Source organism: Myodes glareolus, chromosome 4 (genome assembly GCF_982192425.1).
Source record: "Myodes glareolus chromosome 4, mMyoGla1.1, whole genome shotgun sequence".
In the NCBI taxonomy this organism is placed as follows: Eukaryota; Metazoa; Chordata; class Mammalia; order Rodentia; family Cricetidae; genus Myodes; species Myodes glareolus.
The window spans coordinates 37,728,597-37,752,153 of record NC_142029.1 but is presented as its reverse complement, the minus strand read 5'-3'; the positions used below and the strand labels follow the sequence as shown (position 1 = coordinate 37,752,153).

The following is a 23,557-nucleotide window of genomic DNA, read 5'->3' as shown; positions in this document are numbered from 1 at the left end:
AACGGGGTACCGGGTGCCTCTTTCTGGGTCAAGTACCCCCGGGGTCCCCTGCCAAGCTGAGGCCGCAGCAGGGCAAGCCCGATCTGTTTCCGGAGAAGAGACATGCTCTGTTCTCAGGAACCTTTGTGTTAGGAGATGTCCTTCCCAAAGACTAACCCCACCCCACCACTGGGCCCTAGGATATCTCAGGGGACAGCTTATTCTAGTCTTTGGTCTCTGGTACAGGCTTGAAAATGGACAACGCTGGGTCTAAACCCAACCCTCATTCACCCCTGGGGTGTCTGCTGCAAAATTTATCCAAACTGGGGCGGTCTCACACCATACGCCCAAAACAAACGGTTTGAGCTCCTTTATCCGGGGTTTGTGAGCTCCGCACTTCCACCCCTCCCTTTGCAGCCAGTGCTCAGCAGTCCACGTTTTGTTGGCCAAGGTTGTGGTAACTCCAGGGGCCTTTTCACCCAGGGACTGACCCTGAGCTCTGCACCCTGACTGGGCAGCCTGAGTCACTGGCACCTTCACCTCTCTTCTTCCTCTTGTCTCTTTCCTGTTCTGTTTGTTTACCTGCCTCTCTCGTCTCCATCCAAGATGGCTCTCTCACTCTCCCCATTCTCCAGTAAACCTCCACTAACTCTGTTGTTCATGGTGTGTTCATGGCAGGTCCCTGCCGAAAGGTATCCACTTTGTCTTTTTTACTCACTAGGCTTCCCAGGCATTTGGTCTGGCCATACTGAGATGCTACCCGCCCACTCTCTACCAGCCGCTCTACCCACCATAGATCCTATCTCCCTGTTTGTTTCTGTCTGCTCTTCCACCCAACCATGCTGGGATCCTGCTCACCTGCTCTACCCTCCTTGATCCCCCCTCCCCAGCAGGAGCCACGGTCTGGCTCCCCATTTCATTTCTCAGTCATCACCAGATATTAGAAAGAAACTTTAAAAAAAAAAAAAAGGCTAAGAATGGTCCCCAAAACCCCATGCAGGAATTGATGAAAATAGCTTTTAAGGGTTTTTTTTAATTTATGTATTTATTATGTATGCAACATTCCTTCCATGTATGTTTATATGCCATAAGAGGGCACCAGATCTCATTATAGATGGTTGTGAACCACCATGTGGTTACTGGGAATTGAACTCAGGACCTCTGGAAGAGCAGTCAGTGCTCTTAACCTCTGAACCATCTCTCCAACGCCCCCTCTCCTCAACTTTTAAGGTTTTTAACGCCTGAGAAGAGGAAGCTGAGTCTTCCTGGCAGGCTTTTCTGCAGCAGAAGGCTATGCTGGAAGCTCACACCTTGGCAGCTGCCCTGTGGCCATTGGCACTCCAGAAAAGGGAACAGAGGAAGTCCACAAGGCTCCATCCTGCTGGAGGCCAGCCAAAGTCAACTCCGCTGGGGGCCTGCTTTAAATGCATCCAGGAAGGTCTTGATGCTGCCCCAACCCTCAGCTGCCAGCAAACCCATGTCCTTTCTGCCAGCAGATTGGTCACTGGAAGTCAGAATGTGCCCGTGCAGTCATGTCCTCTGTGCCACACCACGGAGGCCCAGCCTCACCAGCAGTGCTGCAACTGTATCAGTGAATCTAGCCTGGTGGAAACTAATATCGAGTCATTCCACAGATCACCTGAAGAACTTTGCCAATACAACCAGGGCACATCTCCATTCCGTTCTTTCTGGTGAGAAAACCCCCCCCGCCCGTCTGCCCTCACAGCTACCCCACCTGCTTCGAGGAATCTCCGTTGCGGCCAGGTCAAGCTGTTTCCAGGCCAGCATAATCACCCTGAGACTAGATGGGTCCCTGATGAGAAAACAGGGTACCTATAGTCAGATACTTAGAGGTCAGCCTTTGGCCAATAGGAAGACAAAAGGGAACAGGGAGCCCAGAGTGTGCTGAAATGAGCCTTAACTGATTCCCATATATTCAAGATAAATAGACAACCCTGTAACCATATATTTCCCTGACCTGCCCCTAACCTGACCCCATCTCTTATCTGAAATATATTTCCCCGACCTGCCCCTAACCTGACCCCATCTCTTATCTGAAATATGTTTCCCTGACCTGCCCCTAACCTAACTCCATCGTTTTATCTGAAATAACCACTGAGAATGCATCTGCTTCTGTAAACCCGCTTCTTGCTATATAATCAACCCCGAATTCAGCCCGGCACGCGCAGTCACCCCAAGGCTGTTGCGTCCGCCAGGCGCCTGTGTGAATAAACTACCTCTTGCTTTTGCATCCAGTGTGGACTAGTCTTGGTTCTTGGGCGTCATGGTCCCCAAAGGGAAAACACCCTAACCAGGAGTCCTTCACTGGGAGTCTTCACTCTTCCCATAGCTAACCCCACTTACAGGGCCAGTGGTAATCTGTCCTTTTTTTTTTTCTCCTAGTAACTTGCCTGTTCCTCCTGGAATGGATTCATGAGGGCTCCAAGGTGGCAGCTAACCAAATGCTTCTTCACCCATACCTCCCACTGAGCATGAGCCCACCAACTCCTGACTCCCCCTCTCCATGTTGTCCCATGCCAACAGGAAGTAGCCAGATTTGAACCAGTAACCATATACCAAAAAAGGTAGGGATGTTCAGTAGGAACCTCCAGCTCACCCCTGAATGATCCAGAAAGCCCCATTCCTCTCTCTCCGAACCCTGCCCACTCAGAGACTCTCTGAATAAAGGGAAGACACCAAAAGCCCAGCTACTACAGTTACCAGCTGCCCAAGTCCCTGCCTAAAGCATTCAGCTTTTGACCTAGGCATAAATGTAGCTTGTGTCTGACACGTCATCACCCCTCACCTACAGGCTACATAGTCTTGCTTTAGTTCAGGTGTGACTTCTCCTGTCTCAGTCTCTGGAACTGGAGAAACCACCCAAAAGTTGCTTTGCTCAAGTAAACTTGTTTTTACTTTTTCAGTTCGGTTTGATCTGGCTTCCTGTTTCAGTGCCGAAACCTATCATTGAGTTACAGAAAATCTGGACAATGTTGTGGGGCGGGTATTACAAGGCTACAATGTTTCTGAGCAGGTAGAGAAATGTGACAAGTCAAGTCTGTCTTTCAGAAATATGTGTTGGTTACAACTGTAACTCAGAGGTAAAGAGCACTTGCCCAGCATCCTGAGACCCTGAATTCCAAAAGGGAGTGGTTGCTTGTTTTTTTCTTTTTCTTCCTTGTTTTTGTTGTTTTTATTGTTGTTTGTTTGTTTGCTTGCTTGCTTGCTTGCTGGTTGGTTGGCTTGTTTGTTTAAGATAAAGTCTCACTATGCAGCCCTAGCGAGCCTGGAACTCACTAAGAAGATTCGCTGTACACACTCAGGAAGTAGATCAGGCTTTCCTCCCACTTGAGGCAATCTTCCTGCCTCTGTTCTCCCAAGCGCTGAGATTATAACCATGAGCTTCCATGATTAATTGTCTTTCTTTTGTGGAAGAAAGACATAGTGCTTTGAAAAACCCTGCAAAATACTATACTGAAATATTTTTAGGGGGCTGGAGAGATGGCTCAGTGGTTAAGAGCATTGCCTGCTCTTCCAAAGGTCCTGAGTTCAATTCCCGGCAACCACATGGTGGCTCACAACCATCTGTAACGAGGTCTGGTGCCCTCTTCTGGCCTGCAGACATACACACAGACAGAATATTGTATACATAATAAATAAATAAATATTAAAAAAATATTTTTAAAGATTTTTTTAACTACGTGTTTATGTGTGTGTATCTGTGCACATGAGTGCAGGTGCCTGCCAGAATAGGAAGCTGGGCCTTCTGGAGCTACAGGCAGTGTAATTACTGGGAACCAAACTCAGATCCTCTGGAAGAACGGTACTCGATTTTAACTACTAAGCCATTTCCTCAGCCCCATGTTGTTAAATGTTCTATTACAACAGGGAAAAAAAATGAAATTGAGACTAACATCTGTAGAGTAGATGTTGCTGTGTAGACAATATCGCACCAGATACCTCAGCACAAATGGAGATTGTTTCTACAACTTAAAGTATTATGGGGTAGGTAATAAGGAGATGGCTCAGTGACTAAAGTGTTCCATTCACACGGATGCACATGCACATGCGTGCACACACGCGCACACACACACGCACATGTGAGAACCGGAGTCCATAACCCAGAACCCATGTAGAAAGCCAAGTGCAGTGGTGTAATAATATTACAGTGCCTGTCATCCTGAGGCTCAGAAGGCAGAGGCAGGAGGTCACCCATAGGCAGCCAGCCCAGATACATCAGCTCAAGGTACAGTGCAAGACTTTGTTTCAAACACTAAGGTGGCCAGTGACTGAGGAAGATGACTTGCATGGAGCTGCAGAGCCAACGTGCAGAGACATGCCCCAGGCACACACACAAGAATATGCAAACACGCACACACCATAAAAAAAAAGCCATGACGACCAAACAGCTTAAACACTCAATAAACAGTGGATTATACCCTACCAAACAAAACAAAACTCAGTGAGTTCATGCTTCCATATGGAACTAAATACATGGCTAAATGAGAGCGAAGGAACGCTTCAGACAGAAAGTACAGATGAAACCTCGGGACCCGAATTCTGTAATATGATCCTGAGTCTGGCGCATGTGAGCCAGCAGCCACCTGTGAGAAATCGTCAACACTTTGTGTTAAATTACTAAACTTTCAGATAGTTCATTCCCAGCAAGAAAAATCTTTGAAACAAACAAAATTACCTAGCAGCTGGGTGGTGGTGGCGGTGACAGCATAGCACACCTTTAACCCCAGCACCCTGGAGGCAGAGGCGGTCGGAGCTCTGTGAGTTCGAGGCCAGCCTGGTCTACAGAGTGAGTTCCAGGACAGCCAGGGCTTCACAAAGAAACCCTGTCTCAATATATATAAGATTACCTAGCAAAGCTAAGCCTGGAGTGGAGGAGCACACAATCCGGTACCCAGGAGGCTGAAGCAGGAGGACCACAAGTTTGAGGCCAGCCTGAGCTTGAAGATAACTAATACGAGAACAAATCACAAGCACGTGGAGGGAAAAAGCTCCAGCAAGCCTCTCACCCTATGCTAGCCCACAGAGCAGGCACCAGACGCATGTGACATCTGTAAAAGGCACCTGAGTCCTAAGACTTAGAAGAAGAGATAGAGAGAAACTTCCAGCAAGGGCTTTTATAAGGATTCTGTGCAATCATAGTATTTGTAATTACAAATAATAAATCATCTAGCTCAAATAGAGTATACTGCCAAAATTAATTGCATCTGCTTCCTTTTCTTTTGTAATGCAGCCATTGGAGAATGTTCAATTATTTATATTGCTGAATTATAATTCTGTTCTACAGCTGTGTCCTAGAGGATGGAAATCTGAAAGTTTTCTTTAGAAAAAAAATAAAACAGGCAACAGATCTGATAGAATTTTTTTTCCATTTTATGAACCGAAGCAATGCATACATTTCCACAGACCTACACTCTACTATCTTCAAAAGACAGAAATGAAGTAAAGTGTCAGCCTGTGAGGTTATTCTGTAGCTTGCACAAAGTGTAACAGCTGCGACACCCCATGCCTTGCCTTCAGTTTGGTTCCGTGTAGTGTCCTTTCCAAGTAGGAGCTTCATGGAAGGAGGTGTTCTGGGTGAATGTTCCAATAATCCTATTATTCTTATTGTACAAACGAGATCTGAAGCCCTGGATCACCCAAGACTCAGTTGGCAGCCTGACTCTTGGGTCCCGGCATTAGACCTGGTTCTGGATGGTCTCGGTATGCTTAGCAGTTTACATCTCTTGTGTTGACAGCTAATGTTGGCGTTTTATTTGGTTGGTCTGTTTGTGAATAGCCCCAGTTCCTTAATCATGGGGGTTTAAAATCTCAGTCATCTTGGATTCCTTGCTTTCCTCAACCCCTGGGTGGATCCTGGTACCTATATACAAGCCATCCCCCAGGAGGGGGCAACCCTGAGCAAGTCGGGTCTCCAGCTAACAGGACCACAAAAGCCGGATGTGGCGGCATTGTTCCTTTAATCTCAGCACCCGGAGGCAGAGGCAGGTAGATCTCTGTGAGTTCAAGGCCATCGTGGTCTACAGAGTCAGTTCCAAGACTGTTACACAAAGAAACCCTGTCTTAAAAAAGAGAGAGAGAGACCACAAAGCGCTAGGTTCAGAGGACTGGGACACACCCCGCGGCATGGCTGAAAGAGTCTTTCTCCTGCAGTGGATGTAGGTGTTAGAACACAGCAGCCACCACAGTGTCCCACACCAGAATCCAGAATGAAAAGCTGAACTGTGGAGAGCCGTGCCCTGACACACCAGCCCGTTCCTGAGAGGTACTTAGATTTAGTTGCTTCAGGATACATTTTCAGGGCTGGCTATTTTGTCAAACCAGGGAATGGCGGAAACAATGTGCTTCCTTTCCACCCTGGTCTGACACACAGGCCACCTCCCGGGGCCACCAGCTTTACAAAGACTGAGGAGGGGTGGGGATGTGGGCACTGATTTCTACCCAAGTGACATCAGGCAAGGAGAGAGAGGAAAGCAACTGGCAATCTATACTGAGTTCCTTACGCTGGTTAACTGGAGGGTGAACACGCCGGCAATTCCACACGGGCTTGCTCAAAAGCTCATTTCTCAGTCATACTTGTTTTGTTACTTTGTTTTGGGTGTAGCTTTTAGTCAGCTCAAACCTTTGAAGGGTTTCTCATGAGAGCAAATCTGGAGGAGTCACATGCCTGGGTCGCACATGGATCCCAGTCCCGGAACCAGGAAAGATACAGAAGCCAGCAGTGAGAGGTACAGAAGCAAAGATATCTCACCTCAGGTACTGTGTAGACAGACACTCTCAAGGCCTACCACTAATCTCCTGAGTCCTTATTAAAAGATCAGCTTTAAATGCTTAATGTCATTTATTGCTATTGCTGTCTTCTCTTTAAATTTAAAAATACTTGGAACTTCCTAGGAACTTACTAAAGTGCCAGCAAAAATACTTGGAAAAATACTTGGAATTTCCTAGGAACTTACTAAGTGTTAGCACCAGACTTATTTGAAAGTCAAAAGATTTTACAATAACTTGGGTCCCCAACCAATAAAGGGAGGGGTGGGGGAGGAAAGCAGAAGAGATGGGAAATAGTAGCCCCTGTCTCTGTCGTCGCTAGGTTGAGAGTTAAGAGATGGTATTTGCAAACCTTTGGGAGCATTTCCTTCCTCCTTTGGCCAGGTTTCACTCAGGTGTGGGAAATGGCTCCTGAATGGCGGTACACACTCTCGCAGTCCTGAGGATGCACTCTCTTATGTAAGGTTCTTTCTACTCGTTCTTCCTGACAACTGTAACCTCCAGTCGTTTCACATCTGACCAGAGAGAGGACATCTCAGAGCCTTCGGGACGGCTGCCTCTGCTCCTCAGCAGCCAGCACCTCAAAAGAAGCCTTGTTTGCTGACTTCACACTTGGCAAGGCCGAAAACAACGTCCATTTGATTTACAAATAGAGTCAAAGCTATTTTTAAGTTGTGTACTAATCATCCTCAAGAACGAACCTTTCCTTAACTTTTGAAACATACTCTGTAAGACATCTGCTGCCTGACGTCTGTCCTCACCAAGTGGCCCTGGAGAATCGTTGGCCAGAAAGAGCAGTGTACGTTTGGAAATAAAACTAGGTCCAGATATACTCTCTGTGGGAAGAAAAAAAAGGATTTTTCCACTATCGATCTACCCAACTTAATATTTGAGGCTTAATATCTTTGGCAGTCTTTTGCTAAGTAGTCATGTGCAAAAATAAACTTTGGTTTCGCCCCACTGTTAATATGTTTTGCCTCTTTACCAGTGTATTCAATATCCTCTATTTATGTAGAAATTATTCCATCTCCAGATGAACTACAAAAGATAAACAATTATTCACCACAAATATGTGAAAAATAGAACTTTAAAATATGGTGTTTCTCTTTAACAGTTTACTATCATTTTGGCAAAAAAAAAAGGAAAAAAACTAATTAGTTGAGTCAATACAGAAAATACAAGTATTTCACAATCTCTTTTAAACCCTCCTTTGGACTCCTTCATACTCTTCTTGTTTTTTCCTGACTCCCCCCCTCGCTTATAAATATTTTAGTAAATATGGTATTCAAACATAATGCTTCATTCCATGTATATGGCTCAGTGAAATTCGACTAAGCAGAAACCCACTAAAGTAAGAAAACTTTAAACTAAGGTTCAACACAAACATAAAAGCAAGAGTCAGGCCAGGTTCTTGACTTTGACATGGACAGAGTCCTTGCTATGGCAAGGCAGGCAATCTACAGCCTGTAGACCAAACTTAGCCCACGCCTTTTATGTACTTTAGGAACTAAGAATGGCTTTTCACTTTTAAACAGAAGGGGAGAACAAGTTTTCACTGTGCGTCAGCAGCACACAGACGCTAAAGTTCATTTCTCTCCAGCTGCTGTGAAGCTCTAAGGCAGTGTCAAGTAAGGGCAGCAAAGACAAACGTCTACAGCAAAACCTACATTTACTTTTGCAGGAAAAGTCTGTCCCCTGCTACGGTGCACTGTGGGGAGACTCCCTCCTCCTCCCTCAAGGAACAAGATTGAATGTCCACTAAAGCCAACAACAGAGAGGCCATGACTTTGCACAGGAGTAGGAAGGAACCTCCAGATCTGCCACTGGGAAATGCCAAAGGAAAGACAGCTGATGTCTTTGAAGTGTTACTATATACCAGGGATTGTGATCAGGGCTCGAAAGCAATGTATTGGCAACAACAAAAAAAGAAGTGAGTGAAATTAAACTCAAAAACAAGTCTTATTTAACCCAAAATGTTCAAAATAACTATCACTAAACACATAAGAAAAGAATGAGCTTATTGCTTTTTTTTTTGGTACCAATATTCAAAATCCAGTGCGTACTTTATAGCCATAGCTCACCTAAAGTCATACAAGCCTTGCTCCACATGCTCAAAAACTACATGTGAGATGAAGCCTAGTGGTACATGTTTTAATTCCAATTCCAGTACTCAAGAGGTTGAAGTACGTAAATCTCTGTGAATTCAAGGCCAAACATGATCTACATAGCAAGCAAACGAGGTCAGTTCCCTGGCCATCCCCTGTGGTCAGTTTGGTGACTACCCTGGTTGTCTTCGGGAACCTTCATCCAGTGACTGATGGAGGCAGATTCAGAGAGCCAAGGCCAAGCATTGAACCAAGCTCCAGGAGTTCTGCTGAGAGAGAAGGAACGGTAGGAGCCAGGGAGTTAGGGACATCGGAAGAAAACCCACAGAAATGGCTAACCTGGCTCATGGGAACTCACAGAGTCTGAACCAACAACCAAGGAGCCTGCATGGGACTAACTAATATATGTGACAGTTGAACAGCTTGGTCTATTTGTGGGACTTCTGGCAATGGGAGCAGGGACTGTCCCTGGGGCATCAGCTGGTTCTTGGGAACCTATACCTCAGGCTGGATTGCCTTGCCCAGCCTGAATACAGGGAGAGATACCTGGTCTTATGGCAGCTTGATGTGCCGTGCTTGGCTGAAGCCCATGGGAGGCCTGCCCCTTCCTAAGCAAATATAAGGAGGGGTGAGTTGGGGATGAGGCAGAGGAGAGGTGGGAGGAGGGAGTGGGAGGAGAGGAAGGAGGGGAGGCTGCAGTAGGAATGTAAAATAAATTAACTAATTAAATTAAAAAATGGAAAGAAAAAAAAACAAAAAGAGTTCTGTTTCAATACGGCTTTAGTACTCCCATTTTGACCCGCTGTGCCTACCAATAGGATAGCACAGACCCAGGTATTTCTGAAACAGTCGTTACAACGTAATCTCAAAGAGTTTGGCACACAATAAATATTTTAAATACTGAATATAAAGAAGGCCTTCTTTCTAGTACTAAAGGTGATATTTAACACAGTTCAACATAGTAATGTTAAACGATTCTGCAGCTATACTTTCATAAACATAAATCCCTAACTGTGCTTGCTGCAAGGAAGCTACGTGGTATTCTTAGAAAACATTCCTCTTCGCTTATGCCTCTTTATTCACCACTCAGTCTGGTTTTTAGACTTCAATTCATGAATCATTGCTTCCAAACCCAAAGCCCCACAGACTGGCCCACATGTTACCCACTGCTACTCCCCCACTAGATCTTGGAGCTATTTCAACCAGGGCCTTGGAGGCAAACCAAGGCAACACATAAATACAGGTACTATGAGTTTTCCCTTCTATGTGGGACCTGGATGCTCCATATATGACATAAAAGAAGGGAACCACTTAGAGAAAGGAGACAGAGACAACCAGGAGGGATGGGAAGGAAAGAAGGGAGAGCAAATATGACAGACGCCCATGAGAATGTCATCATGAAATACAACACTTTGCACAAGCAACACACACTAATAATCTAAAGAAAGTCAATTCCAAGAACTTTTCTATGAAAGGTAAAGAGTAGAAAAGAGAACAAGAGTGGGACCTACAATCCTCCACCTCAAGCTCCGGCATGCACTTTTGTATGACTGCTATTTTGACTTAGACCAAAATATGGCGAGTCAGAGCGCCATCTCTTACATTAGCCATCATGGCGGGAATAAAGTCAGCTCATCCCCTTACACCTGTAAGGACGCACACCTCCATCACAAACAGCCCTCCCTTTTTTTTCTTTCTTTTTTTATTTTTGATTTTTTAGTTTTTTTGAGACAGGGTTTCCGTGTGTAGCCCTGGTCATCCTGGACCAGGATCTGTAGACCAGGCTGGCCTCGAACTCACAGAGATCCGCCTGCCTCTTCCTCCTAAGTGCTGGGATTAAAGGCGTGTGCCACCACCACCTGGTCATCCCTCTCCATTTTACCCGTGTGTGTGTGTGTGTGTGTGTGTGTGTGTGTGTGTGTGTGTGTGCATGCGTGCACATCATTCCATGCGCACACGCGCGGGCGCACACACACGCACACACACACACACACACACAAACATACAGGACCCAGCCATTTTATTCCAGCAGTGGTCCAGCTTAGGGCACTGCCAGGAAAGAGTTCAACGCTTGTTTTTCTTTTAGCCAGTCCTCTCCTTTGCCCCACCTAGAAGGTAGCCAGATCTACACAGTTTAGGGGAAGGTTATAGCTATGCCAAAGTCTTCCTCGAGTTCCACTTTAATGTTATTCCTCGCTCTTACCCGTACTCTTCGGTCTTCTCTGTCATCACATGAGGAAGTGGCACTGGGGTGGGCCGGACACCTGTATGTCTCAACACTCAGAAAAGAGAGACGCGAGAATCACAAGCTTGAAGCCAGTCTTGGCTACATAGTGAGCCTCTGTGTCAAAAAGAACAAAAATAAACTTCCTGCCTAGAACTTTCTTTTCTCTCTCCCCTGGCTTTCTGAGGCTCACACCATCTTCCACGCCCCTTCCCAACTCCTGTCTGCCTATGCCTCCATTGGTTTGTCTCCTCACTCAAGCTCCTGCCATCATCCGTATTCTAATAAATCGTCTCTCTTGTGCGGCTCAGGTAATCTTGCCATCTTAAGTACTATCATTCCCTATGAAAACAAGGTCTTAAATTTTTTCCCACAGCTATAATTTCAAAACTGTCTGTTAGATGCCTCCACCTAGCTGCCTCCCCGGACTCCCTCTCGCAGACTCTCAGAGAAAAACCGAAGCATGTTTTCAGAAACCACAGAAGCCGCTACCTGCCTCTCCCCCTCCTCCCCACTGCCGTACTGGAAATCAGCTCATCTCTCCAGCACAGCCTCCCTCCTGTAACGCATGGAATGACGGTTCCCACCAAACACCAAGCACGCCCTAGTCAAGGAGGGGGGTTGTGAATGGGCGCCTGGAGCCCCTCTAAAAGTAGAAGGTACAGCATCGTGTCGAGTCAAAGAGGAGAAGCATTGCTTGCAAACCGCGTGGAATTTCATCTGCACACACGGGAAGGAACATATCTCCCCTTCCGGGTACATGCAGTGTGTGAGACTAGAACTGGCCCAATCTTTCAAGCCACAAATTTCCTTTAGTGAAATAGGTTCATTAAAGCTATACATATTGTGAAACGCAATGTGAAGTTTCAATGCCCGTATAGACTGTGTGAATTTTGAATCATAGATCACGCATTTATCAATTCTTTATCATTTAAACTTTCAAGATTATTTTGTTGCTCTTTTTTTTACAGTTTTTTGGGGGGTTGGATTTCAAGACAGGGTTTCTCTGTGTAGCCCTGGCTATCCTAGAACTGTAGACCAGGTTGATCTCAAACTCAGAGATTTGCCTGTCTCTGCCTCCCAAGTGCTGGGATTAAAGGTGTGTGCCACCAGCACCCAGATTTTTTTTACATTTTGAATAGCATGTGTGTGTGTGTTGTGCATGTGTGTGCATGCCATAGAACATGTATGAAGAGCTGTCAACACAGCTCTTTCTTTCTCGTGTGTGGATGGGTCCTGGGGAGGAAACTAAGGATTTCAGGCTGAGCGGCAAGCGTTTTTATCTGCTCAGCCATCTAACTGGCACCTCGTGTAGCTTTTTGGCATGCAACCTATTACGCTACATGTAGTCACTTCCTCTCCCAAGAAAGAGCACCCAGGGCTTCTCCCTCCCGTGTCCCTATAATGTAGTACCCACCCACCCACCAACCTCTGCACTCTTTAGGGGATGCGGGAGTTTGTGTTCTTTCTTTGTGTTGTTTGGTTTGGTTTGTTTGTTTTGCCTTTTGGGTTTTCTGAGACAGAGTTTCTCTATGAGTCCTGGCTGTCATGAAACCCGATCTGTGCACCAGATAGCCTCAAACATTGAGATCCGCCTGTCTCTGCCTCCCAAGGGCTGGGATTATAGGTCACCACTGCCTGGCCAGTTTGGTTTCTTGAAACCAAGTCTCACTCTGAGTAAGCCACGCTAGACTCAAACTCATGGCAATCCTCCTGCCTCAGCCTCCCAAATCCTGGGATGACAGGTACGAGCCAACACACTCACTCAGTTTTACACTTTGAATTTCAAGTACTCTTCTTCTGGCTCCTCCAATGTTATCCTTCCTCTTTTTGCTCACCCTTCATTCATCCATGGAGTATTAAATTAATGAAAAGAAACGTCTTTGAGAACATGACAAGTCTTAGTATTACAAAGCCTACTGAACAGAACATAAAGGCTCCACAGCAACCCATCCCAAATTCTTACAGGATCTGCTTTCTGTTTCCACCACAGCCTTTCCGTGAGTCATGAGGACAGTGACTCATTCGGCGTTAGATGAGCAATGCATGTTTAACTTGAAGTTTAAAGAATTAGTATGTTTACTGTCAACTTCATTCAATCACTGATTCACAATTAAATCCCAAACATGTTATTTTACTGATGAAAATTAACACCAATACTTAAGGTTAGGGGATACTTGAAAAGCAAGCATAGAAATTCAGGAGGGGCCCCTCTCTCAGAGGGTGAGTCATCAAGCTTGCAAGGACTTGCCTCTCGCTGGCAGACTTTCCAAAGTTTGGTCAAGTACAATTTGGGAGACACTAGCAGGTAGGCGTTCTCATTTAATGTCACTGAGAATCATCTGTGATGATGGCAGAAGAGACTTAGGTACCTGGACCTTAGCCATGTCTGAAGGGTGGCCATGAAAATGTGTTTTTTAAGTGCAATTCACCCCTTGAAAAACACAGCGATGGAATTTAGATCTCAGATGTGCCCTGACCAATTCTCCCACTGTTTCTCCGCAGTCGATCACACTGAACCAGGACAGTACACTGCACAGCTCTCAGGGGATTTTAAGATTCACTCGTCTTTTTTTCCCTTCCATATCAGAAGAATCAACATCTGTAAACATAGCCTAGTTCTCAGACACAGCTTCCGCACACGTTAGGAAAGTTTGCTACAAGACAGCGAAAAGAACACTGGGCTGAAGATCTGGAGAAGTAAGAGCCATTTCCAGCTTCGCCAACAACAAGCAATTAGGCTTTGGGCAGGGCCCCAGACACCAGGCCCCTCCTCAGTCATAAATTAGGCAATTGAGTTGACTTAACTCTGACACCGCCTTCCAGGTCCAAACCTCTACAGCGGTCAAACGTAAATTCAGAGAGAAGGTGGAATTTCGTCTTACAATTCTTTTGTGATTGTTGTTGTCATCGGTTTTGGTTTGTTTGGGGACACAGTCTCTATATGTGGCCCAGGCTGGCCTCAAATTCCACCTTTCTGCCTCAGCCTTTTAAGTACTGGGATGGCAGGTGTGTAGCACCAGGCCCAATCCTGCTTGTAGCACTTTAGATCCAGGCTAGGTCTCTTAAATGTGAGTCTTGGGGCTGGAGAGATGGCTCAGCGGTTGAGAGCACCCACTGCCCTTCCGGAGGACCCAGGTTCAAATACCAGCACCCACATGGCAGCTCACAACTGTCTATAACTCCAGGGTCTAACACCCTCATGCAAAATATACATGCAGGCAAAACACTGACACAAATAATAAATTATTTAAAAGCATTAAACTTGATAAAAAGAAGAAAAAAAAAAGGTGAGTCTTGTCCACTGCAAGCAAATCCGAAGATGAGGAAAGCAGATACACAACACACCCAGACAGAACTAACCTCAGATTCAGGCTTCGTCATTCACTAACCGACTTGTTTAAGTCAGGGAAACTGAACCGATCTCTCTTAGCTTCAGTCTCCAACATTAACATAATAGTGCTTATTTCATTGCATAGCAGAAATTAAATGCTTCATGCTTGGCATTCAAACAGTACTTCATGTGCTATATACCTTCCCATTCCCATACAAAAATGCCTTTGATAGAGTTTCAAGTTCAGGGTTATCTCAATAGGAGAGTAACAATCGCCTTGGACATGAATAATTGATACTCTTCCCTAATAACCATAGCTATTTCCTGCTAAGTGCTTTAAATCTTTCTTCATTTAATCCTCACAATAAGGATATAATCATGTTAAGTTGGAAGTCACTATCAGGTGATGACATTAAAGCCCTCTGCAGTCCTCATGCCCCACAAAAACCATTAAAAGAAATGGTCAGCACCTGCAACCATGCAGCCTGACTCCACAGCCACACATGTCTAGGTCCTTTGCCCTCCGTATCTACCCCGACTAATATTTACCCCACACAATGGCAAAGATATATAAATGAAGAACCTATGCCCTTTAGAAGTAATTCTCATGTAACCACAGGTTTAGACTGAGTTCTGCTTGCAAAGTTGCCTGTAAAAACCTGCCCGGGGATCCGCCTACACACTACACTAATTAATGTACTTTCATCAAAACCACGGGGCAGATCTTGATCTACACAGATGAAAGGTACCTCTGACAGCACTGTCCCCACCAAATGACCATTGTGCTAGGCTGAATCATTTCCCAGCTAATACCTTACATGGAAGGGAAATTTTAATATTTCAAATTCTGTATTTCAAAGACTAAACACTTGCTCACAGAGTCCAGAAGAGGGTGTGAGGTACCCTGGAACTAGAATTACAGACAATTATGAGCTACCCAATGTGGGCGGTACTGGGTACAGAACTCAGGTCCTCTGCAAAAGCAGCAAGTGCTCTTAACCACTGAGTAACCTCTCCAGCCCCAGAGGTTTCCTTAATAAAAAAAAATAAACTAAACAGAGTCTATTAACTCGCCAAGAGCTTAATACAAAATCAAAAAGCAAGTTATCAGAGGACGTAGATGTGGAGACTATTACATCCCATTATCTCAAAGGGGGAAGGCAAAGAACCAAGCAACACAACATATAAACAGTGTAGAGGTGGTAGCACTTTTAATCCCAGCACTCAGGAAGCAGAGGCAGGAGCATCTCCATGAGTTCAAGACCAGCCTGGTCTACATGTTGAGCTCCAGGCCAGCCAAGGATACATAGTGAAACCCTGTCTCAAAGAAACCAAATAAATAAGCAAACAGTGTCTTCCAACGGGGAGGGACTCACTAGAGATGCCCAGGCAGGCATCATCAATTGACATCTCCAGTTCAGGCCTTTTTCTTAAACCAGGTTTACATGGAACTGGTGGCAGCGAATTCTTTGACTAAGAGAAAGGTTGCTTATTTGTTATTTGAAGTAAATTTTGTTTTGGAAAAAAAAAAAAAACAGTGAAAGTTCCCAAACAAACTGCTCAGCTTGAAGAAGGAAAAAGGAAAGGAAGGTTGGTTTCAAGGACATCACAAGAGGAAAGACAAAGGCTCGCTTTTCACCCAACACTAGAGGGCCTGGCTTCTCTCCTCTGGCAAACACGACCCGCTGAGGTTCCTTTATCTTTTTTTAATTATGTTTGTGAAACCACTTCTTGCGTAAGAGGGAAAGTGAGATTATGAACCCAGCTGTATTCGCTGCAGAGATGAGGGTGATAAAGGCAAGGAATTGGATCATGTACCGAAAAGGCAGAACCCCACACAGCGTAGAAGGAACATTTTCCCAAAAGATTGCTGTTCACATACATTATCAGACCGCTCCCATAGATGTCAAACAAACACACCATCCCGTGAAATAGAGCCGTACCCCTCTGCCTGTATTAAGGTATGTTCTTGTTATAGGGCTTGATGACACATGCCCAGAAGTCTAACACTTGGAAAGCTGAAGCAGGAGGATCAGAAGTTCAATGCTAACCTCAGCTATACAATGAGTTCAAGGCCAGCCCGGGATAGATGTGACCTGTCTCAAAACACACACACACATACACACACACACACAAACACCACACACACATTAATTAAAGTAAAACCCACCAAAAAAAAAATAAAGTTAATCCCAATCTATCTGCTAATAATAGTAACGATAGTATTTCTGATGCAAATTAATCTATTCTTGTGCTGTGGCCCACAGCCCTGGCCCAGGGAGTTTCCTAACCACTCGGAACATCGCTCTCCTTAGCTCTGCTGGAGGATAACTCTCTATCAAAACCTTTCCGTGAGGAAACTGGTGAACTAATTAGACTGAAAATGACCTTGCTTGAGTGCGTGTAATGGGAAAAAAATAAAATACCGATTCTACAAAGATTCAGGCCCTGCAGAAGTCCTCACCCGTCCGCATGCTATCACAACTGCTGCAGGCAGATGACCCAAAGGACGCGAGGAGGAGGAGGCAGGAATGTCTTCATCCTTAAGCCCTGGCCTTACAGGAAGCATCTGCTCTGAGAACAATTACCAGCTTCCCACTGCAGAGTGGGGCTCTCCTTTCAAGGAGGGAGAGTGCCTCTAACAATGTGAGGTTCAATGGCCTCGTAAACCAGCAAAAGCAAGGGGAGGGGCAGCATTCTCCCACTTTCCTTTTTAAAGATCCATTCCGGTCTAGGGTCATTCATTCTAACCTTGAACATATGGGGAACGCTCAACAATAATATAATAATAAATAAAAACCAAGAAATAATATAAGTCCCTAGTGCAGTTGCTATTTGTTACAAAGGAGAAAGTAATAAAGAAAAGTGTGGGAAAGAACAGAATTCTAAACTGAGAGTGGGAGAGATAGCTCAGCAATTAAGAGAGCTGGCTGCTCTTCCAGAGGGCCTGGGTTCAATTCCCAGCACCCCATGGTGGCTCACACCTGTCTATAACACTTCCAGGAGATCTGATGTCCCCCTTCTGGCCCCCTCAGGCACTGCATGTACATGGTGCACATACAGGCAAACATGCAAGCAAACACTTATATACACAAAATAAATATAACTAAATCTAAAAACTGAAATAAGAGCATGTAAATGTCCAAGCATAGCTCAAATATTTGTCAAAAACCATTCACGTTCTTCGGGTCCTGTACATTCCAGGGAAACTGCCCTCAAAATCATAAATTCTTGAAGAATAAATAATGTAGGTGAAACTACTTAGGAATTATCTCCTTTGATTTGATACATTCTCCAATGTTTCTTCGGCTACTACTATAACCAAAGGTTTGTTCATTTTCAGAAATGATAGAAATTAAGATCTGTCCCCACGTATGAACATGCTTTCTATGTCTGCTTCTGTAGGGCTATTACTGCTAACGCTAGGAGCTATTGTGTGCCAAAAGTCTGGCAGAACTACATAGGAAAAGATTTTAACTTGGTAACTGCACAAGACGCCGGTTGCATTACCTCTGTTTGGTGGCTGAGGAATCTAATGCTCAGCCGTGAAGTGACCTGTTCAGAACTGCAGCAGTTCTAAGCGCCACTGTCAGCAGCAAGCTCCAGGCCTGTGACAGACCCTTTCTCAAAACAAGGTGGACAGCTCCTTAGCCATGACGCATGGGTTGCCCTCTGGCCTCCACATGTTCATGCACACATGGTAGCTCACACACATATAAAACAGTCCAGCCCCAGCACAGAGAACCCTCTTCTGAATTCCCAGCTCCAATTCCCCTACTCAGCCTGTCAACTTTCTGTAGAGAAAGAGTCACAGATACGCAAACTTGTCTCTCACGTGGTGATGTCTTTCCATACGGGTAAAGAATACATCTTTATATAAAGAACTACTGCGGAATCCTATCCACCCTGCATTATATATTCTTACATGATTTAAAAATAAACAAATAACTCAACAATAGAGGAATTTACACCTCAGTTTCTGATATACATACACTTTTAGTTAACAGTAGGTACCCGAGTATGGCTTATTAGAGCTTATTACAGTTACTTATTACTTATTACTATTACTTATTACTAACCATGCTTATGAAGTTGCACTCACTGGCCACATAGTGCTCTTGCAACCAGGAAAAATATAATAAATACCCATTTTAAGGGGGGAAAAAGGTGTTTTGTATGCTAATTAATAATACCTAGATTTAATTTCCCCTTAATCCCGGGAGAAAAAAAAAAAGACACTCCTGGGCCCATTATAATCCTGAACCAGATTTGAATTCAAACCTGACACAAAAGATGTTGGTTCTTTTTATAAACAGTTGATACTTTTTTTACATGGCCCCCTTCCCCTTTCCACACACACATCTTAACTTAAAAATAACATTTTTAAGTTATTGGGGGTTTTTGTTCAATAAAACTGGGTCTACTATTCCACAAAACGGGACTGTGATGTCCTTCTTTTCCTTCCCACTGGCTTGTTTAGTAAAATCCACTGCACCCACTCAGCTTTACATTCCGTGAGACAAGCGTTTAGCTCTGCCCATGGCTCCTGCGGCAAAGTCTTCCCTGCATTTCCCAGGCTCCTTGCAGTCGGTCTGTCCGTCCGTGAGCAGTGGAGGCAAGCACCGTTTCCAGGCCTGGCCCACAAACACCTCCCACGTGGAAAACTCTGCATGCTCCTCCTGCAGTCTCAGGAGAGATGTGACACAGCCACACGGTGGGAAGAACCCGGGTCTTTGTCCACTTGGTAGCACAAACACTCAGGAACAATTCAAACTTCACAGGTTCGGGAATCACTGAAAACCTGAGTTCCTCTGCTACACTGCCTAGCCCGCGGCTCTATCACCATAGTCCAACTACAGCTGCGAGACTGCGCAGTTTATCTTACCTCTTTCAAAGACTCCTTCTGCTTCCAGGACGGTGACCGTTGTGTTGGAAGCCTTCTTTAACACCTGAGCCTTTACAGTGGCTTGTAGGGGACCATTTTCCAGAAGCTCCACGCCAACTGTCACATTTGCTCCAGGCCTGATGGTCCCTGGGGCTGTCACCAGAAAGCGAGCCCTAAAGAGTTATCAACCAAAGGAAATCAAAGCATTTTAAATTATTAAATCTATTCATTTATTTTATAGCCCGACCGCAGTTTCCGGTCCCTCCTCTCCTCCCGCACACCTCCTCTGTCCCCACTCCCTGGAATGTGAGGTCTCCACACTACTCCTCTACAGTAATTACAATTGAAACGGTGCCACTGCCCTTTAGTAACGCCAGGAAAAGCTACAGAAAACGGTTCAAATGCACAGGAGCCAAAGGAGAAAACAAAGCGCGCAGAAGACACTGCAGAATTCAAGTCTCCAAGTCTGTTCAGAGATGACTTCATCTCCACGTTATTAGGAAACACACACACACACTTGGGCATTTGCATTTTTCCTGCTCAAATCGTGCTCGCCTATCCACCCAAGGGAGGGGGAATGACTGAAATCACCATCTGAAATTAATGCCAGCAATGCAACCTCCAGGTTAGTAAGCATCTAAGTCCCCCAAAGAGACTGGTGTATACCTGCCCTTCTAACACCCTGACACTCAAGGGGCTACTGAGGCAGGAGAACTGCCCAGGGTCCCTAGACCAGCTTGAGTTACAAATGAACCCCAAGAATAATAATTAATAATAATAATAATAATAATAAATAGTAATAATTTTCTTTGCTGAAGGTAAAAAACAAACTTTAGAAATGGAGTACTTTATACTATCGAATTCTTGTTAATCTTCCTATAATCTCTGATATGGCACCCTCTGGTCACCTCAGCCACACTGACAGTGTCAAAGTAGAAACATCCTGTTTAGAAAAGAAAAAGAAAAAAAAGGATCTCTGGGGAAAAAAAGAGAGACATTATTTAGGAGCAACAAGTTGAGAGGCAAAAGGCAGAGCAACGTGAACTAGAGCTAGGACGACGTTCTTCGCAAGTTGTCGTAGCAGAAGGACAGTAAAGAAAGCCCCCTGGTGGGTCCCGCAGGCCGCGCGCTCCCGCGTCCCCTGCGCCCGCGCCCTCAGGCCCGCGCTCCTACCCCGGGGCAGCCAGTGCGGCCGCACACACGCAGAGAAAGTGGGCAGCGCTCAGGAGGCTCCGGCCGCGCATCTCGGCTTCTGCCCGCGGGGTCTGCAGCCCACCAAGTGTGAGCCCTGCGGGGTGTGGCTGGCCACCTCCTGCCTGCCTTTCTCCCCCACTGCGCACCAGGGTTTAGCAATCTGAAATGGGCGCGCCTAAAAGCAGAGAGATCTAAATTGAGACTTGATGGCTCCACCCATCCCGCTGCATCACTATGGCGCTTCTGGCCTCTCCCGGGCTAACGTTGCCCGTCCGTGGCTGAGAAAAGCGGTCTCTGCACGCGGTGGCCACAACCTGGCCCCACCTTCCTTGCTCCCCTGGGAAAACAGAGGGTGCCCACTTCCTTGGCCACCGGTAACCAGGGGTTTGTTTACTCTAGCGCTCTACCGCCGATGCCCGGAGTGAATAAACAGGCCCATCCTTGTGAGCAGCAATCCAAAGCAGCTATGTGAAGTGGAAAAAAATCAATCATTGTCCTCCAGACGATGAGTCAGAAGTTTAGGGAAATAGCAAACGCGCGCGTGCCTGGACACACACACACTCACACACCGGTGGGTATATATTAGTAGTTACTTATATCTATAAAAACAGAGTAAAACTTTTTTTCTTAAGATAAAAATTAAGGTATACTTTCCTAAGAATATGTTATAGTTCCTCTGAGTTTAAAGAGGGCGCCTAGCCTTGAGTGTAACCCCAGGACCTAGTTTTTATTAAAATAAATAAATAAATAAAAATTAAAAAACATAGTTGGGGAAAAACATTTAGGTGATGCCTCTTGAAACTCGGAAGCAGTTGCTTGGGAAGATGCTGTGTTCTTGTAGCTGTTGAGAAACACGTTTTCTACGGGAAGTCCTCACTAGAATCCTGGGTTTGTAACAACTTGTCAGCACACAGTTGGGGTCTGGCGAGAAGGGCTGCGCTGAGAATGAAAGCATCCAGGGGCGCTGGTCCCCCAGCAGTTACTGATCTCAGCCCAGGTTTTCTGACGCCGCTTCCCTGACACCCTATTTGGCAGCATCCCCGTCTTCAGATGACTCAGGTTTCACCATGGCTACCCCACAAAAGCGGGCAACTGCCAAAGACTAGGAAAACCGGCACATGCAGTGCCTGACGACTTGAACTCTCTCATTCCAAAAGGGAACTTTAAATGGTTGACAGTCGAGTTTGGGGCAAAAGGAAACCAGAGAAACTTCGACCAGAGAGCTGCGTGTGGGCACAGCTGTGTTCTAAAAGAAGGAAAGTGGCACCTGGACGGAGTGAGGGTTTGGAAGTGCAGGAATTGCTTTCCTCCCTTTCCTGTCCCGCCCTCGTTCGCCCCGCTGAAAGTCTCAAGATGTTCCTTGTGTCCTGTCCTAAGGGCAGCCTATTGTTAGCGGTCATCTCCCTGTGCAAGCAGGACTTGGGTATGGTGAGGAGTGTCTGACTGTGCCCTGGGGTGCAGCTGGCTCTTGGCACAGCTGCTACTGCTGGACTGGTCTCCTGACCTCCCAAGTATGGGGAGGAGGAGCAGGTTCAAGGGTGGACAAACAGACAAGTTCTAAACCTGTATTTATCAGACTCCGGTGTGTGTGAGAATCACATCAAGATGTGGAAGTCGACTCAGCAGGTCCTGGGTGGGAAATGTAGTTTATCTTTCTGTCCACAGACAGTGGTCCACAGAGAGATTCCAGAAGGGGCAACTAGGGGCACAGTGATGAGCAAAAGAAGCTGGAATAACTCAGTTACTTCCCAAATTTGATGTTGTAGTTGTGAACAAGAAATGCAACCAGGGACTCCAAACTATAATGTTGCAATCCAAGATTAATAGAACCAAAGGGTTAATCCCAACTGGGCTGACTGAAGTTGCTATAAGCTCCAGGTTTTGGTCTTCCTCCTTGCAATACACATTTGGTAACAGACTTAAACACATAGAAATGGAGGCATCAGGGCTGGAGAGACTGCCTGCTCTTCCAAAGGTCCTGAGTTCAATTCCCAGCAACCACATGGTGACCCACAACCACCTGTAATGAGTGTCTGGTACCCTTTTCTGGCCTACAGGTGTACACGCAGACAGAATATTGTATATATTATAAATAAATTTTTTTAAAAAATCTTTTAAAAAGAAATGGAGGCATCCATCCATTTTTTAAAAAAACAGAAAAAAAGATAAGAAAACGTTTCAGAAATTCAAAAACTTGATGATAAAAAGCTGAAAAGTGCAAAAAATAGAAATGTTAAAAGTTTGGCAGAACACCTACAGTCTGGTACATGAGAAGAAGTCCCATCCCAAAGGCAACCAACACAGCCCTGGTAAAAATATTGACATTCTTAACCAAGAGAAGCTCACCTCAAAACCAACTGCGGGTTTCGGGGTGACATCGTTCCCCAAGTGGTTGGGTCAGGAGGACAGAGGAAACTACCCTGCACGGCTGTAGACCCAAGAACTGAAGAGCATCCCTCCAGCGTGGGGATTAGCACTTGGAAGGTCCTGAGAGCATGGGAACAGGCCCTCCACCTGCACCAAACTCAGTGCTGTGTGGGTCAGCCCCACAGTCCGAACACACTTGGGAGACAAGTCCCAGTCATAACATTAGCCACACAAGGTGTAGGGTTAGAGGACGAGAGACCCTGCATGGTGCACAGCTCTGACCAACATTGGGCGTAACCATAGAAAAGGCGCGGCCACAAGTTCACCCGCCGTCCCCCACCCAGTGCACGTAACACAGTCTCCGTGTTCTGAGGACCAGGAACGAGCTGTCTGGTCCAGGGTTTTCCCTTGGCATGGTTCTCACTTGACTACATTTTAAAAACCACATGTTGGGATGTTTTTTAAGCCTTATTGTTTATTTATATATGATGTGTATGCATATATTTTCATGACTGGAAAATCTTTTTTCTTTCTTTTCATTCTTCTGTTTCGGCTTTGCACTCTTGCCTCCTCTACCATGCTTTCACTCACATTTTGACTTTGTCTTACTCTTTTAAAAATCCCTCTCAGCTGGGTAGAGGGGAGCACATCTTTAATCCCAGCACTTGGGAGGCAGAGGCAGG

General features: G+C 45.5%; 1 protein-coding gene across 1 annotated transcript in view; it reads right to left on the bottom strand.

Moving 5' to 3' along the window:
• Positions 1–20,817, bottom strand: part of Cd109 (CD109 molecule) — a 119,892-nt gene extending 99,075 nt beyond the window's left edge. The window contains exons 1-2 of the mRNA XM_048435719.3: positions 20,487–20,817; positions 19,314–19,486 (exon numbers count right to left, since the gene is read on the bottom strand). Of these exons, the coding sequence (XP_048291676.3) occupies positions 19,314–19,486; positions 20,487–20,557 (244 nt within the window). The 5' untranslated portion in view covers positions 20,558–20,817. The remainder of the gene's footprint in view (positions 1–19,313; positions 19,487–20,486) is intronic.
• Positions 20,818–23,557: the final 2,740 nt, after the last annotated feature.